The sequence below is a fragment of the Vigna umbellata genome, chromosome 1 (assembly GCF_029865625.1).
Source record: "Vigna umbellata cultivar VRB3 chromosome 1, Vumbellata_1.0, whole genome shotgun sequence".
NCBI classification, from domain to species: Eukaryota; Viridiplantae; Streptophyta; class Magnoliopsida; order Fabales; family Fabaceae; genus Vigna; species Vigna umbellata.
This window is the reverse complement of record NC_142165.1, coordinates 27,267,990-27,284,341: the sequence shown is the minus strand read 5'-3', so window position 1 is coordinate 27,284,341 and position 16,352 is coordinate 27,267,990. Positions and strand designations below refer to the sequence as shown.

General features: G+C 32.7%; 1 protein-coding gene across 1 annotated transcript; it reads right to left on the bottom strand.

Annotated features, from left to right (window-relative positions):
- Nucleotides 1-727: 727 nt before the first annotated feature.
- On the bottom strand, nt 728-6,530 carry LOC124831848 (ubiquitin-conjugating enzyme E2 10). The gene is made up of 5 exons (XM_047305938.2): nt 6,306-6,530; nt 6,139-6,217; nt 5,314-5,441; nt 4,949-5,053; nt 728-1,096 (listed from the first exon to the last, which is right to left on the bottom strand). The coding sequence occupies exons 2-5, from the start codon at nt 6,206-6,208 to the stop codon at nt 953-955; spliced, it is 447 nt and encodes a 148-aa protein (XP_047161894.1). The 5' UTR covers nt 6,209-6,217; nt 6,306-6,530; the 3' UTR covers nt 728-952.
- Nucleotides 6,531-16,352: the final 9,822 nt, after the last annotated feature.

Here is a 16,352-nt window from a genome sequence, read left to right as displayed (position 1 = left end):
GTATTTCTCTCCTTATCTCTTTTATTTTCACTACATACACGTCTTACTTAGATGACAAGAAAGATTAAAGATCATTCTAAGTTTATAAAAAAGATTTAAAAAGCATTTGTTTTTATTGTTCATCAATTCACCCCCTCTTTATTGAAAAACAAGACACTTCATTTCTAATATATATCTGTATACACACACGTAGATGTATGAATATTATCTCTTATAAGGTTAGGAGTCAATCGTTGAGATTTATATATATAATCTCTCTTAACATCTCAACTTCCATTGTTTTTAATTGCATGTTCCTCTTGGTTTTTATATACCTCCACCTCCCACAACTAACAAGATCTCCAGAAAACATATCTCACACTAACAGTGATTCAAAAAGAAATTGCTCTGAATGGTCAGAAGGAAACAGAGGAAAGCTCACATTAGGGAATTATTGTGATAGTTGTGGCTTAACATCATAAATAGTATCCAGGCATTATTCAATACCTGAAGGTTGATAGTTATCCAATACCATAGGGCAGATTTAATTTCTTCTTCTCAATAGAAACTAAGTATGAACTTGATTAAAATTTTGTGCTCGAAGCATAGCTTTACCAAAACCATATTCAGCGTCCATCGAGCTATATGGCTACTCAATACCATGGACTCTTGAAAATTTAAACATGAAATCTTACCGCTATATAGTTATCAAATTCATTGATTTTCAATAAATGGCAGCTTTAGTGCATAATAAAAGACCAACACAAACATTCTAAATAAGCGATGGTGGCCAATACAATGTTAAAATTTTGACAAACTTTTAATTGGGGCTACATTTCACTGCTTTAGAGGTAGCATTTGCATTTTGCAATACAAACAGAAGAAATGTTTCAGGGTCCTCAAATATTCATACAAAGCCTGTTAGGCCTAGACATTGAAAATAAAAATCGCTCTCCCTCGTACTATATGTTAATTAGCCCATGGCATATTTCTGGGTCCAGCTTCTTGCAGTTGACTCATATTTATTCCTGTCTGTCTTGTACATGTGGGCAATTTCAGGGACCAAAGGATCATCAGGATTTGGGTCCGTTAACAGGGAACAAATTGAAAGCAACACCTAAAGATGAACAAAGTAAGCAACGATACCACAATAAATATTTTGAACATGCTTAACCACCTGCATAAGATTAGCTCTAAGACCTGTCACTTGAACTTGATGCAAAACAGAAAATTTAATTTAAACTACAATAGTGACAAGCAACGTTCATATGGATCAGAAGAAGACGTTTAACTTCAAGACACAATTATTATATTCAGGAAGAGACTAGTACTAGTGTTGGGAAATTGAACAAGGATGGTCATGAACCAGTTTGGTCAAGATGATCCTGCTGATATGTTGAACTAAATGACAAGCAGTTAGACCAGGACCTGCCTTGTCGAACCAGTCTGAATCAAGATGATCTAGCTAGTCTAAAATATGCTTCAATTGTCAAACTAAGTATGAGTCCAGGTCCATCTACGGTGTAACCAATCATATATCTCACAATCATTCTCTTTTCTTTTTTAACAAAAGTTACCAATTTGCATTTTATAATTGTTGCCAATGATTTATAAACACAAGCTTGGAGAATTGATGGCATACCCAATAGTCATGGCCTAGAACATTCAAGAAGGATTGAAGTCATCTGTGAAAGAAAAGCCCAGACTCTTATCATCATGGACTATTAGTAAGTTTTTAATAGAATAGGTTTATTTGGGCTTTGTACACGGGCCTAGCATTATAGGATTTTCTTTTGAGCATTGTATAATAGTCAAGTAGTCTAGATTTTATTTTAGGCCTTGTATTTGGGCCCTAAAGAGACACTTGGATTTAGGTAAAAAAAATTGGAGAGCAAACCTTCTAGAAGGTTGTGGCCCTTTGCCAGAATGGTTTCCAAGTTACTCTTTTTTGTGAGACACATGCTCTTGTCATGCGACATGCTCTTAATGAAGAGGATTTCTCCTTAATAGTGGCCATGTGCCATCCTCCTAATGGAGACAAATTTTCCTTGGTCTCCAAGTTACAATATTAGGGTTTTGCTGCTTCTACAATTTAAAACACCTTTAGGGTTATCTAAGGTTATAAATAGAGGAGTCTCCCCATATAAATTCACCTTTGAATTGAGTATTATTATACTACCAAATTTGTGTCATACTACTCAACTTAAGACACCAAGACTAGAACACCCCTTCTAGGTTTCCTCTAGCCACCCTTCCTCTTAATTTGGCCCAACAACTCTTGAGAACACATCAAACCCCACCATAGCCTCTCTCCCTTACTTGAGTCATATAGTTGAAAGGAGGAGGAGTCATCTCATCATATCAAAATTGCCGTATGCGTACCATATTTCAACCACCATCAAGCTTCCACAAATCGTCACCCATTTGGAAGTCTCCCCTTGGCTTGAGTCATGTAGCTTGGAGGAGCCTATCCCATCATTAGGTAATGAGAAAGAAAAAAGAGAGAGAAAAAAGAGATTGAGAGAAGAGAAGAAGAGAAAGTGTTACTAAAGGCACCTACCACTCCCTCAATAATAGTTGAAACCAAGATGATAAAGGAAGTTTTCCAATCACTGAACTTCTCAATTTATCATTAAATCATCTTTCATAATTTCAACCTTTACTTTTCAAAACTTTTCAACCTCATCTCAACTTCCCATTATTTTAAACTCCTCAAATTTTTCAAAATCACACTTTAAGTTAATGTGCTTCCTAGTTTACAATTAACCCAAAGTGGATGAAAACACTCTTGGAAAGTAGGCATTGAAAACTCTCAAGAAATGTCTCTCAAAATTATCGTAAGGCCTCCTTCTAGTCTTTCATTGAGATATATTGTGCCTATGAAACAAAATGTGATTGAAATCTTGTTTGGTGATTATTGTAGATGGATCTTTGATCATGGAGGAATGATACCAAATGGACCAACAATAAGAAAAAGGTTTTGCCATGAAGAAACATGAAGATTTGAAGACAAATTATTTTCAAAACGGAAGGGATGATGGCATACCACCAAGCCATCAAGAACATTCAAGAAGGGTTGAAATCATCTGTGGAAGGAGGGTCCAAACTTTTATCGTCATGGGCCATCAATGAGTTTTTAGAATAGGTTTCTTAGGGCTTTGTATTATGAGTCTAGTAGTATAGGGTTTTCTTTTAGATTTTGTATAATGGGTCAAAGGATCAAATAGTCTATGTTTTCTTTTGGGCCTTGTATAATGGGTGAAATAGTCTAGGTTTCCTTTTGGGATTTGTATTTTTGCCTAGGTATAGGGTTTTGGCAAGAGAAGATCGGCCATATGAAGACACTTGAATCTAGGGTAAAAAATCTTAACTTGGAAAGCAAACCATCTAGAAGCTTGTGGGTCCATGGCTAAAAAATTCTCCAAGTAAGACACATGCTCTTGACATGTGGCATGCTCGAGAAGATTTCTCCCTAATAGTGGTCATATGTCATCCTTTAATGGAGAAGATTTTTCCTTGGTCTCCAAGTTAGTATTAGGGTTATGTTTCTACAATTTAGAAACACCTTTAGGGTTACCTAAGCTTATAAATAGAAGTGTCTCTCTCGTATAAATTCACTTTTGAATTGAGTATTATTATGTTACCAAATTTATGTCATACTACTCAACTTAGGTCACTAGGCTAAAGCATCCCTTCTAGGTTTTCTCTACCTATCGTTCCTCTTGAGTTAGCTCAACCATTCTTGAGAACATATCAGACACCACTATAGTCTCTCTGCCTTGCTTGAGTCATATAGCTAGAAAGAGGAGTCATCATCTCATCACATCAAAACCACCATATGCATACCACATTTCCACCACCATCAAGCTTCTACAAACCACCACCTTGGCTTGAGTGATATAACTTGGAAGAGCTTATCCCATCAATTGGTACTACCAACTTGAGATTGAAAAGAAATAATTCTAGAGGACTTAATTGATCCCTCTCATAATCTTCTATTTATAAAAATAAATTGATACAAGAGTACATGATAATTAGGGTAACTTAGACACAATATAATCATGATAAATAGGGCAACCTAGACACAATGTAATCATGATAAATAGGGTAACCTAGATACAATATAATCATGATAAATAGGGTAACCCTAGACACAATATAATCATGATAAATAGGGTAACCCTGGACATAATATAATCAAGATAAATAGGGTAATCATAACCAGATGACTCTACCAAAACTTGGGAAGTTTCTACTACACTTTAGGAAAATCAACATCGTTCAAACCTTTTGATATTCTAATATAGGATCCATCTTCAACAAATAATGATATAGTGAAGGTCATGCTTTTGATCCTTCCCCAAGGCCACCTTCCCTACTAGATATAGTTCCATCTGAAAATGATTGAGCTATTGCTACTCAAGGGTAGACATTCTACTTGTAACGTTTCTCCCCACTATACAGACCTTGGTTATCATAAGTGTTCCCCTTATATTCTCAGATAGCAAACTTTAAGTTTAATCTCATAAAAATATACAGACCTTGGTTATCATAAGTGTTCCCCTTATATTCTCAGATAGCAAACTTTAAGTTTAATCTCATAAAAACGACTTATAACATGAAGTTTGCACCCACTTATATATTATAATTTGATCATATTTATAGTCAATGTGAAATCTCCAACACACTCAAATCAAGCATGACACTAAATATTTGTAGGTGGTCAATAGTAGCATGAATGCAGGTGATACAGTAAGTCCAACAAATCTTGTTAAGATAGAGTTTCATACCATTCTATAAAAGTGGATTTTAAACCTACTTCAAACTCACAAACTAACTTGTAAAATGGAACTTCCACTTAAATACTACACAATTTAACAATATATCAAGTCAATGTAAAATCCTCAATACTTTTAATAGAGGAATAACAAAACACATTTCAAAACACCTTATAAATGAACAAACCTACCTTGGAAATGGTTAGGGCAGGGCTCCACTGCTCCTTTAATATATCGAGGCAAATGCTTCCATTGCTATTTATGTTTGGGTGGAATACTTTCGTCCTAAATGCAACCTGAAAGATCCATCACCATACATATAAGTAAGCACTAGAGAACAAATGATATGATGTTGATAACAACATTCAGATACGTGCATAAATTTTCAAACACTTAATGGAAATGATACATGCATAAATTTTATACACTTAAGGGAAATGAAAAAAAAAAATAAGGGGAACTACATTCCATTATTATTTAAAAATACTTCGAAATAATTCAAGAAAGTTAAGGTATAAAACATTATATAAAATAGACTCCAAAATGATATACAAACCTTGGGTGGCTTGAAGGGATAATCTGGAGGGAAATGAATAGTCACTAGGAAAACACCTCCCGCATAAGGACTGTCTGGAGGACCCATAATTGTTGCTTGCCAATGAAACATGTCTTCAGCAACAGGACCTAAAATTTGTAATTTTTCTAATTAAAAGTGTATAAACTCCTAAATGATAGTGCAAGGAAATGAAAACGTAAAAATAACAGTACCTAGCAGTTTTATCCAACTATGCCATCCAAAGACTATATATAAAAGTCAACTACAGCAGCTCCAGCTGCCTTTATTGAATAATTTTGCCATAAAACACACAACAGCCAATAGATGCATGATCCAGGAATTAATGCTAACAGGAAATATGGAATAGTGAATGAAATTTAAAATAATCATGAGGTTGGGGAATATGTATCCTATTACAAGAACCTTAAAACATATGAAACACAAAACTACTGTTGGTCCATAAAGAAAATCATTTCAGCTTTCATCACAAACCCCCAATTATTTCTCCTTCCGTATCATCAATCCACAATAAGTTCGCAGCTCATCACTGCAACACGGAACCAACTAAACACTGCTTTAATCTAAAAGCAACAGCAAGATCAATCTCAAACAATATCCGCGGTAACCGATTGAAGCAAATCTCAACTATAAACCAAAGATAAAATTTTCAACTGTAATTTTACAGCATACAAAAACTTTCTACAAAATAAACGGAATCAGTTTCTTCCTGGCCAAACTTAAATCTAAACCGTTAAGGCCAAACAAACACCAAAAAAAATCTTAACGAAAAAGGCAAAACATAAAAAAAATGGGGGAAATATGGACCGGCACTGCAAGAAGTTGGAGGATCCTTCTGCAAATCCTTAAGCTCCTTCAAAATTCGCTTCGACGCCATCGCGAAAACCTAAAACAGATCGAAATAACAAATCCGATCAGATCAAAACCCAAAACACGCGTGCTAAGAACATAGCGTCATACAAATATTTGTATACCTAGAGAAAAAGCAAGAGAGATCCTCCTTCGGATTTGCGACGAAGAACGCGAACGAGAGAGGGAGAGACAGGGAGAGACAAGGAGAGAGAAAGAAAAGGTGCGAGCAAAAATTGGAGAAGGAAACGAGTTTTTATATTACTAAATGAATGCCGGGTGTTTGGAATCGATTCACTTCTATGTGATTGATTTTGATTTGGTTTGGGTTATTCTTCAAATAGTTGAAGATCTCAATTTTGCTTCAATTTTATTTAGTTATAATTACTTATTGGTTTTCATAATGGCTCGTCATTGATGGAATCCTCTGAAGGTTACCCCATAAGTCACCGAGAAATGAGATTAACTCCACCTTAGGAAAATATTTTCACTCTTTTTTCAATATATTTAAATTTGACTTAATATCTCTTTTGGTCCCTCGAAAAAGAAGGAATGTTCAAAGTGGTCTTACATTTTCTAAAAAGTTTGAAGTAGTCCCAACTCGTGAAAAAAAAAAAGTGATGGGTCCAATCCAACCAAGTCCCATGGTACAGTACTGTTAAAAATCCAGAAAAGAGAAGTTTTAGATGTAATCTCTTCTTATTGTATTAGTCAAGCAGTACTAGCAGGCAGGTGTTGTATGCTACCTTTGCGTGGAAATTCATTCTGTGACCCCTTAACAACGTATTGTGTGTTACCTTTGCCCCCCGACCCGACATTCATACCTCTAACATCCATAAAAGACACAACATATCCATGATCAAACAAGGGGTAGCATATCCAACATATCCATGAGTTACGTTTTTCAATTCGATCTTCAAATTTCTCCTTCAACGAGATAAATACTGACCCCAATTTGAAATCCATTTTCATGAGAATGTTTAATCCCAAATTACGATTTCATTCTAACCCTAACCCCTCTTTTTTTAACCTCTCAAATTACACTACCACACAATCTTTTTTTTTGTCCAATTTTTTATTTCACAGCTCATTCACCCTCACAATGCCACGTAATCACTAAAACTAAACCCCTCATTGTGATTTGTTCAGGGGGGACTTGCACCGTTAAAATTTTAACGCTGTAATAAAAAAGGATTAACTTAACCCGATTTTTCACAAGTTGGGACCGATTTGAACTTTTTAAAAAGGTAGGACCATTTTGAACAATCTCCCTCTTTCAAAGGACCAAAAGAGGTATTAAGCCTTTAAATTTACATGAAATTCAGTCAATTATTTCTTTTTTTACTTTTAGAGTTTGCTTTTTAGCCACTCAATCCAAAACATTTGAAGTTCGAGGTACATCGGAACCAAGTTAGAGAGAATCCGAAATACTTGGAAATAATCATTCTAAAATATATTTATGTTAAAAATGCTTGAGACAATAATGAATTTAAATCTCACATTGAATAAAAATGAGATAGGAGAGTATTATATAATAATAAAGACTTATAAACTTATTGTCTTAATATTTTGAATTAAGAGTGGTGTATGTGATTGGACTCAAAGTTTTATTATTGTTGTGTCTCCAAAGTGAACCTCCAAGTAAGTATACCCGTTAAGATGAACGGTGATACAAAAATGGATAGAATAAAATGTAGAAATGTAAAATTTAAACGAAGAACACGAAAAATAAAAACTCAATAAAATTGAATAAAATATTACGGGTTTTACTCCTTATAAAATTTTTAGAACAATAAACCAAACAAAATTTCAAAATAAAGCACATAATGCAAACATTCAAGAATTTTTAGGTTTTTTTTTAAATTTGATACAAAAAATAAGATGAGGATATTCAAATACTAGATGATACAATCTTGTCCAAGAAATGATACGATTGCTTCTGAATTTAAATCCACAAGAGGCACAACAAAAACAAAATCAAAGAAAAAAAGTGAAATAAGACAAGGATGGAGACGCCAAAAATTGATCATATTGCAAAGATTCACCATAAAGATGTTAACATTTGATAATAATCAAAATTATAATTCAAGAACTAAGAGAATCCTTTCTCAATGAATACAAATGCATATAATATGACTCAAAAGTATTTACATCATCTTTTGATACTTCTATACATATACACATAAGTTTAAGGAAAACTAGAAAGCCTAAAATAAAGCCCAAGACAAAAAAATAACAGAAAACGAAAATAATAAACATAGACTTCCGCCTAACGAGGCCCACTTGCCCAACAAACATAAACTAGCCCCCCGGTGAATTTAACATTCTGTAAAATTAAAATAAAGATACAATTTATTTAATTTCCTAAATTATTCTTCAATTGTGCTCATGATCTTCATGTTCTTTAAGTTCTCCCCTTTATTGAACATTATAAGATTCAAGGAGACGTGTTTTGATCTTTGACCTTGTCACAGATTCTTTGAATTGCAAATGTTCTTCCATAAATTCTTCTTATACATGCTCAGGAGATAGCTTTTTATCATACCCTCCTTATTAAAGAGGAATTCTCCTCAAATTCATACCACTTGAAGATTCCTTATCATTCTCTCGTATTTAGATAGAATTTGACTTGAATTGTAGAAGATCATACCAACAAACACAAACATAAACCAAAGACACATATATAAAATAATCAAAAATAGAAATTCTACCACAGTGATATTTAGATCCTAAAAGAGGTCAATCTCTTATTATGAACGTTTTGAGGTTTACCTCCAAGGTCAAATCCCTACCTTGATAAGTGCTTAAGATAAGTAACTTTCATTGTTAAATTAGCACTTATCTTGTTTTGATTGTGTTAAAATCTATGATATCTACTCTAATTTCACTTATTTTGTAGGAACATATGAATCCAAGGAGTTAATCTATGAATTGAGAAAAAAATAAAATAAATTCAACACTTTTTGATGAATTTGTCTTGTTATAGCTGTAGTTCCACCTGAGGGCTTGAGCCATAGAGAAAACTCACTCAAGAAGGTTTCCTAAAGCCATGAATTAAAGCTTAAGCCATGAGAGAGTACTTCATTATTAAGAAATTGCATGCAACTCTAACCCTAAACTTCATAGCTTGAGCCATAGAGGAAACTCACTAAGGGAGGAAACCTCAGTGTTAGAACCATGAACCACTGCTTGGGCCATACTACGAATGTCTATAAATACAAGCACTTCAGACAGATTCAAAGGAGGTGCAAAAGGAGAGAGAGAAAGACTTGGGTCTACGCTTTCTTAGAATGATTTTAGAGAGAGACTCTATTGAGTATCTTCACATATATCCTTGTAATTCAAAGACACATCTTTAGAGGATTGGGAGATGTTTTCCTCCTCTTTGCATGTACTTTTTCCATTATTCATGAGGAGCTAAATCTTTGTTGTGTTGGAGCATGATGTAGTAGATTCAAACTCTTTTGTATTCGGTGAAACTTTTCATTTATGCATGTTTTCTTTGATTTAAAATGGTTAATTGATTTATGTTTGTTGTTGGATGAATTGATCACTTATCATGTTTAATTGGCTTAAGATTGAGTGGAAGCTAATCTTAAGTTATGATCCAATCAGTTTTCTTGTATGCTTCTGATGCTAGAAATAGACCAGGGGTGTGCAGTTGGAATATAATCTTAATTGTAATTCAAGTGATCTTTATGTATGGGGTTCATTATCTTCAATTTAAAATTAAAATAAAATTATAAATTATTTAATTTCTTAAATTATTCTTCAATTGTGCTCATGATCTTCATGTTCTTTAAGTTCCCTCCTTCATGGAACATTATAAGATTCAAGGAGACGTGTTTTGATCTTTGATATTGTCATAAATTCTTTGAATTACAAATGTTCTTTCACAAGTTCTTCTCATACATGTTCAGAAGATAGTCCTCTATCATACCTTCCTTGAAGAGGATTTGTCCATAAGATCGTACCACTTCAAGATTATTTATCATTCTCCCCTGTTTGGATAGAATTTGACCTAAATTCTAGAAGATCTTACGCACAAAAAAAAAGTAATAAATCAAAGACAAAAATCTAAAATAATCAAAAATAGAAATTATACTAAAGTGATGTTGGATCCTAGAAGAGACGAATCTCCTATTATCAAAGGTTTAGAGGTCTGCCTCTAGGGTTAAATACCCAACTACAAAAATCATCAAACAATTTGTTATAATAAGAGGAATCATAAAACTTCAAGGAATTTTTAAAAGACATCAAACAATAAAATTAAAATTTAATAGGACTACTAAAAAGAGTTAAATAAGACAATGCGGAGACTCTAAAAAAAGACTAAATATAATTCGATAGATTAACAATTATAAGCAATAGTGCAACATAATAATTGGGTTGAACTCTATGATTTTTTTTATTACTCTTGGAACCTTACTTTCTCTTTTTTATTTATTTTTTTTAATATATATTTGTTTCTCTTTTACTAAAATCAACTATTCTTTTTTTTTTTAGTTCCACACACATAAAGAAAATTAAATAATTTGTCTTTCAAACACCAAAAGTCATGCAAGATCAAGGTAAATAATTAATTAGGACTACAATTAACAGAAAAACACAAAAGACATAATTTCCACGAATCCAATGTAAAAATGCACAATTTAAATGAAGAACACAAAAAATAAAAAATCAACGAAATTGGTTAAAATATTAGGGGTTTTACTCCTTATAAATTTCTAAGAACAACGAACTAAACAAAATTTCAGAATAAAGCACATAACACAAACATTCAAGAATTTTTAGTTTTTTTTTTAATATGACAAAAAGAGAAGATAAAAGAGTGTTACCAATGTGAAACAATGATGTTTTGAAGAGTTTTGACGATGATGCACTTGAAGCCTTGAAGAATTATTTACATACATTGTTAAAGCATTTTTATAGAAAACCTTGTATTAGGCTTTTGTTCTCACTTGTACATCATAAGAAGCCTTTTAAATTGCTTTTTAGTATAGATATGTTGTGGCAATAATCAATTATGTCATGTATGAAACGAGAAAACACATCAAATCGAAAATAATCGATTATCTCTCAGGATAATCGATTATCACCAATAGTTATAATTGACAAGAGTTCGGCAATAATCGATTATCACTAATGATAATCGATTATCACTATTTTGAAAACCTTATAACGGACAAAAATAATTGATTATCACTTTTGGTAATCGATTACTAGCAGTTGGGAGTTGCCTTTTCAATTTTTTACCCTGCTCGAACCTTGGGCTATAATAGAGGTCTTCACAATTCTTAGAGAGAAAATTTTCGCGTAAGAGTATTAGAGTTGTATGTCTAAGGGAAACTCTTTGTGTTTGTGAAAAGGGAGCTTATGAACTTGGTGCTTGTAGTAGGAAGTGCTCTTTCTTGGTGTGTCTACGTGGTGGAGTATACCTACAAAGTAGAGTCAAGTTGTTCATCCTTGTGTACGTCAAAAGGAGGTGTCTTTCATCTCTTATCTATTAAGAGAGGTGGTTTCTAATCTCAATCCTTATTTCTCTATTGTAAATTTTTACTTATTTTAGTGGAAAGATTAATCACTCTTTTGGAGATATTAACAACTAGACGTAAGGTATTTTGATCTAAACCAGTATAAAAATTACCTGTGTAATTTTTCTCCATCATTCTCTACTTTATTTATCTGCTTTTATTCAAACGTAAGTTTTCATATTTTTCGAAGAAACTTTTAAAAGCAATAATCTACTAACGACAAGCAATTTTCAACTGAAATCAATTATCTCCCCTCTTTGTTTTGTCTGATTTCACGGTTTTAAACATTTCGTTGCGCGATACCAATTCCTACAATTTGTATCAGAGCTTGCTTTGATAGTTTTTCAAATTTTTCGAAAATGGTTGGGCAAAACCAAGTTTATGCCGAGGGTGCCTCCATCGACATACCTCCACTTTTTATGGGGGGAAACTATGCGTTATGGAAAATCAGAATGCAAATAATTTTGGGGCTATTGACTAGGGTATCTGGGAAGCTGTTGTAAATGGTCATATTATTCATATTGTTAATGTGAATGGTATAGAGGAAGGAAAGCCATATTTGCAATGGACTATTGAAGAAAATAGACGAGCTCACTTTGATATAAAATCTTGTAATATAATATCATCTGCTTTGGTATTAAATGAATTTTATAGGATTTTAGTGTGCAAAACGGTTCAGGAGATGTGGGAAGTTCTTCAAATAACTCATAAAGGAACTGACGATGTGAAGCGTGCTAGGAACAAGAGTATGAGATGTTCATGATGAACATGGTGAAACCATCATTGATGTGTAAAAATGCTTGACACGCATCACCAACCATCTTTTTGGTTTAGGTAAAAAATTTGACAGTGACGAATTAAATGTTAAAATTCTAAAATCTTTGAACAGGACGTGGCAGTCAAAGGTTACTATGATAACGTAGTCTCAACACTTGACGTCCATGTTTATGGTTGTGCTTTTTGGAAAGTTGAGAAAGCATGAGCTCAAGTTGAATAGACTAACTGCTGAGGAAGACCAAGGAAAGAAGAAAACATTGGCGTTCAAAACTGAAAATTCAAAAGGCAAGAGTTTAAAGAAGGATGAGGAAGAACAATTTAAAAATGAGTCACATGATTAGAAAATTCAACAAGTTCATGAAATCTAAAGGTAAGGAACAATTTAAAAATGATTAGAAGAAGAAAGAAGGATCCTCTTCAAATCATATGTGTTGTGGTTGCATAAAAAAAGGGCACATTAATGCGGATTGTCCAAACATCAAAAAGCTTGAAGAAAATAAGTGTTTCAAGAAGAAGGGACCTTACATTACTTGGGAGGATAATGCATCAAGCATCTCTATTTCAAGTGATTCCGATGAAGAAGTCAACCTGTGCTTGATGGAAAATATTGATGACACTGCAAGCCAAGTAAGTTGTTCTAGTTCTGAAACTTGTGAAATTGACTTGTAAAAAGCCTTTCTTGAATTACTTGATGAATCTGAAAAGTTAGATGTTGCTCATAAGAAATTAAAAAAGAGTTTAAAGAGCTGCAATTAAAATTTGAAAAATCTATAGAAGAGGAAGAACGTTTGAAAAATAAAATTTTAGATCTCGAAAAGAAAAATGTTTCAGATGTTGAATGTGAGTCATGTAAGAGTGTATTTTTGAAAGTTTACTTGAAGTGGAAACCAGAAATAATAATGTTGAAATGTTGATACCTGTTAAAAAGGTTTATAAAAATAAAACTGTTCATAAAAGTAAGAACCAAATTAAAAGAACACATAAGGTATGAGTTGAAAAAGGAACAACTTATTATAGAAACTCAAATGTTGTCACATGTTTTTATTGCATGAAAAAGGGCACACTCTTAACAAATGTAGAATCAAACATTTTGATGTTCCTCATGAAAAATATGCTTGGTTTCCTGTTATAAAGTAATTTTCCTATAACCTTAAAGGATTCAAATAACATTTTGGGAACCAAAACTCTATTGTTTTGTTTTGTAAGATAAATTTTCAAAAGAAAAAGAAGACTCTATGGTATCATTGTAAATTTTAAGAGCTCTGAAATGATTTATTAATCTTAGATATATCTTAAGTGTCCAAAAATAGTTAAAATAACATTTTTTTAAAAAAGTTAACGCACAACAATCGATTATCAAGGGTGATAATTGTTAAACTGATTTTTGTCGCCTAAAATCAGAACAAAGTCTGGTCCCCACTAATGTAGCATAGGACAACCAGAATATCAATCCTAGGACTCAACAAAATTAAGTTTTAAAATGTAGAGTTAAGTCTTGTATTTATTTACTAACTATTTACTTACTAACTACTACAAAACAGGTGGGGACATTTAAAATGAAAACAAAGAAATTAAAAAATTAAGAAAAGCAAAACTATAATCTGTTTTAAAATAAAAGAAGGAACAAAATAAAGAAATAAAACCTAAGCTAAAGTAATGAAGAGATTAAACCTATTTATATCCAAAACAAAACCTATATACTAAAACTGGAACAAAATCAGAAATTAAACCAAATTGACAAGAACTTAAAACTCAAGATTGAAAAGCATCATATCAACAAGAATGTAAAGGCTGAAACAGAAGTAAAGCAGATCATAAATTCTAAAATACTCAAAGTAAACAACTGGAACATCAAAACTCAAACTGAACTTCAACTATCACTATCAAAAGCAAAGACAGAATTGATTTCATAGGTGAATGTACATTGATATGAATAAAAGAGTGCTTAGAGTTCTCAAGAAGACATCATGATAATGTGAATCCCAATCCAAGGTATTCTAGTTCATATTTCAGAACTTTAAATTGACTATTTCCACTCATTTTTCCAATCAAGGTTCATTAGCATATTCATCAATCTAAAATTCACAAACAAATTCAAAAAACACAAATTTGAATCAATTTTTATGCATTGGACTTTTCTCTGTCTCGAGAAGACATCTCGATGAAAAATGCTCACTACGGAGACATTTAGTTCCAAAAGAAATCATAAAATTGCAGAGAATTAGAGTCCAATTCATTTTCAATGAAACAACACAAAAAAAAATAGAAACATTGAAGAAGAACAATCAAAACACAAACGAGAATAGAAAAAGAACTTTATTAATATGAAAAGAAGATTACAACTATACCGGAAGTCACCAAGATTTGCACGGCTGTCACTCTCGCAATTGTCTCGGCGAAATCCAGAAGCAAATGTAAACCCTAATATATGAAAGCGATAAACCTAGAACTACTTTCTATTCTACTCAGAAACTAAATCTGTAGAAGCTCTGTGAAAGTAAAGTGTAGAGAAGTTCTAAAAGATTCTATTTACATGGCTGAAAACCCCTTTATATAGGGTTGAAGAAAGAAAATTAGAAAAGGAAGGGGGAAAGAAAATGGGAGAGGGGAACCTTGTTGTGACGCTTTGAGCTTCTGATCGGACGGCCAACCTTCTTTGTCTACGTTGATCAGAACCCTCCGATCATCTCTTCATTTCTTTGCCGAACAAGCTCCGGTCATGTGCGCACTTTGGGTCTTCTCTTCTCGTGCAAGGAGCCTTAGCTTTTGTCTTACTCTCTTGGCTCGTGTGTGCTACTGCCTCCAAATGAAATGATGGAGTGAAGACCCCCAAAGGAACTACAGCTGCCAGCCTCCAAAACGGTGTGTTTCATTTAATTGAAACCCATGCACAGCTGCCCCAAATCCAGTGCACCAACGTTGGACTATTTACTTCCAATCAGCAGACCAATAGGCCCAATTTCATTACCAATCCAGCATCTTCAGCGGCCCAATTGTTGCTCCCTGCTGTCCAATAGATTCAGCCACAAAACAGCCCAAAGAGGGATTAGGGCCCAGTGTTTCTGCTGGCTGTTCAAGCCCAAACCAGATCCAATCTAAAAAAAATGAATAAAAGAATTAGAATGCAAATAAGAAGAAATATTATGAGATTAAAACCTAACTAAAACCAAACATTTTTTTATTAAAAGAATTTCAGAAAAATACTAATTTCCTAATTATTAACAAAGATTAAAAATTACATCTAAAAACCTATTTTTAACTAAAATTTTACAATACTAAAGAATTAAGAGAAAAACATAAAACTAGCCTAATTCTAAGAAATTAAAAACTAAAGAAATCTAAGAAATGATTTTTAACAAAGAAAAATATGTAAATCTAGAGTGTTATCAATAATCGATTATCAAGGTCTCAAAATTATCATTTTGACTCCAATGTACAAATTTGGTTCAGCAATAATCAATTATCAAGAGTGATAATCGATTAGCTTAAGTAATAACGTAAACAAAAACTTTTTTTTTAAAATTTTAAGAATATGTTTTAGATTTTAAAGGGAAAGTTACATTTAGGGAGAGTAATTTTAATGAATTAAGGGGACCTAAATTCTTTTTGAATTAACTAATTTAATGGGAGCATAAAGATCAGATGATTTTTTTTATTATGATCAGAAAGGGGGAGGAATTTTTTTATTGACATCTTATGGATATCTTGTGATAACTAGTACATATTTGAGGTGGAGATATATGATTATGTTGACATCTTGATATCTTTATTCTAGATTAATTACTATTTTTCCGTTAATTGTCAATTAAGAATAGGACCTTAAAGAACATGACATATCACAAGCCTTCAACAAGTTTTTGA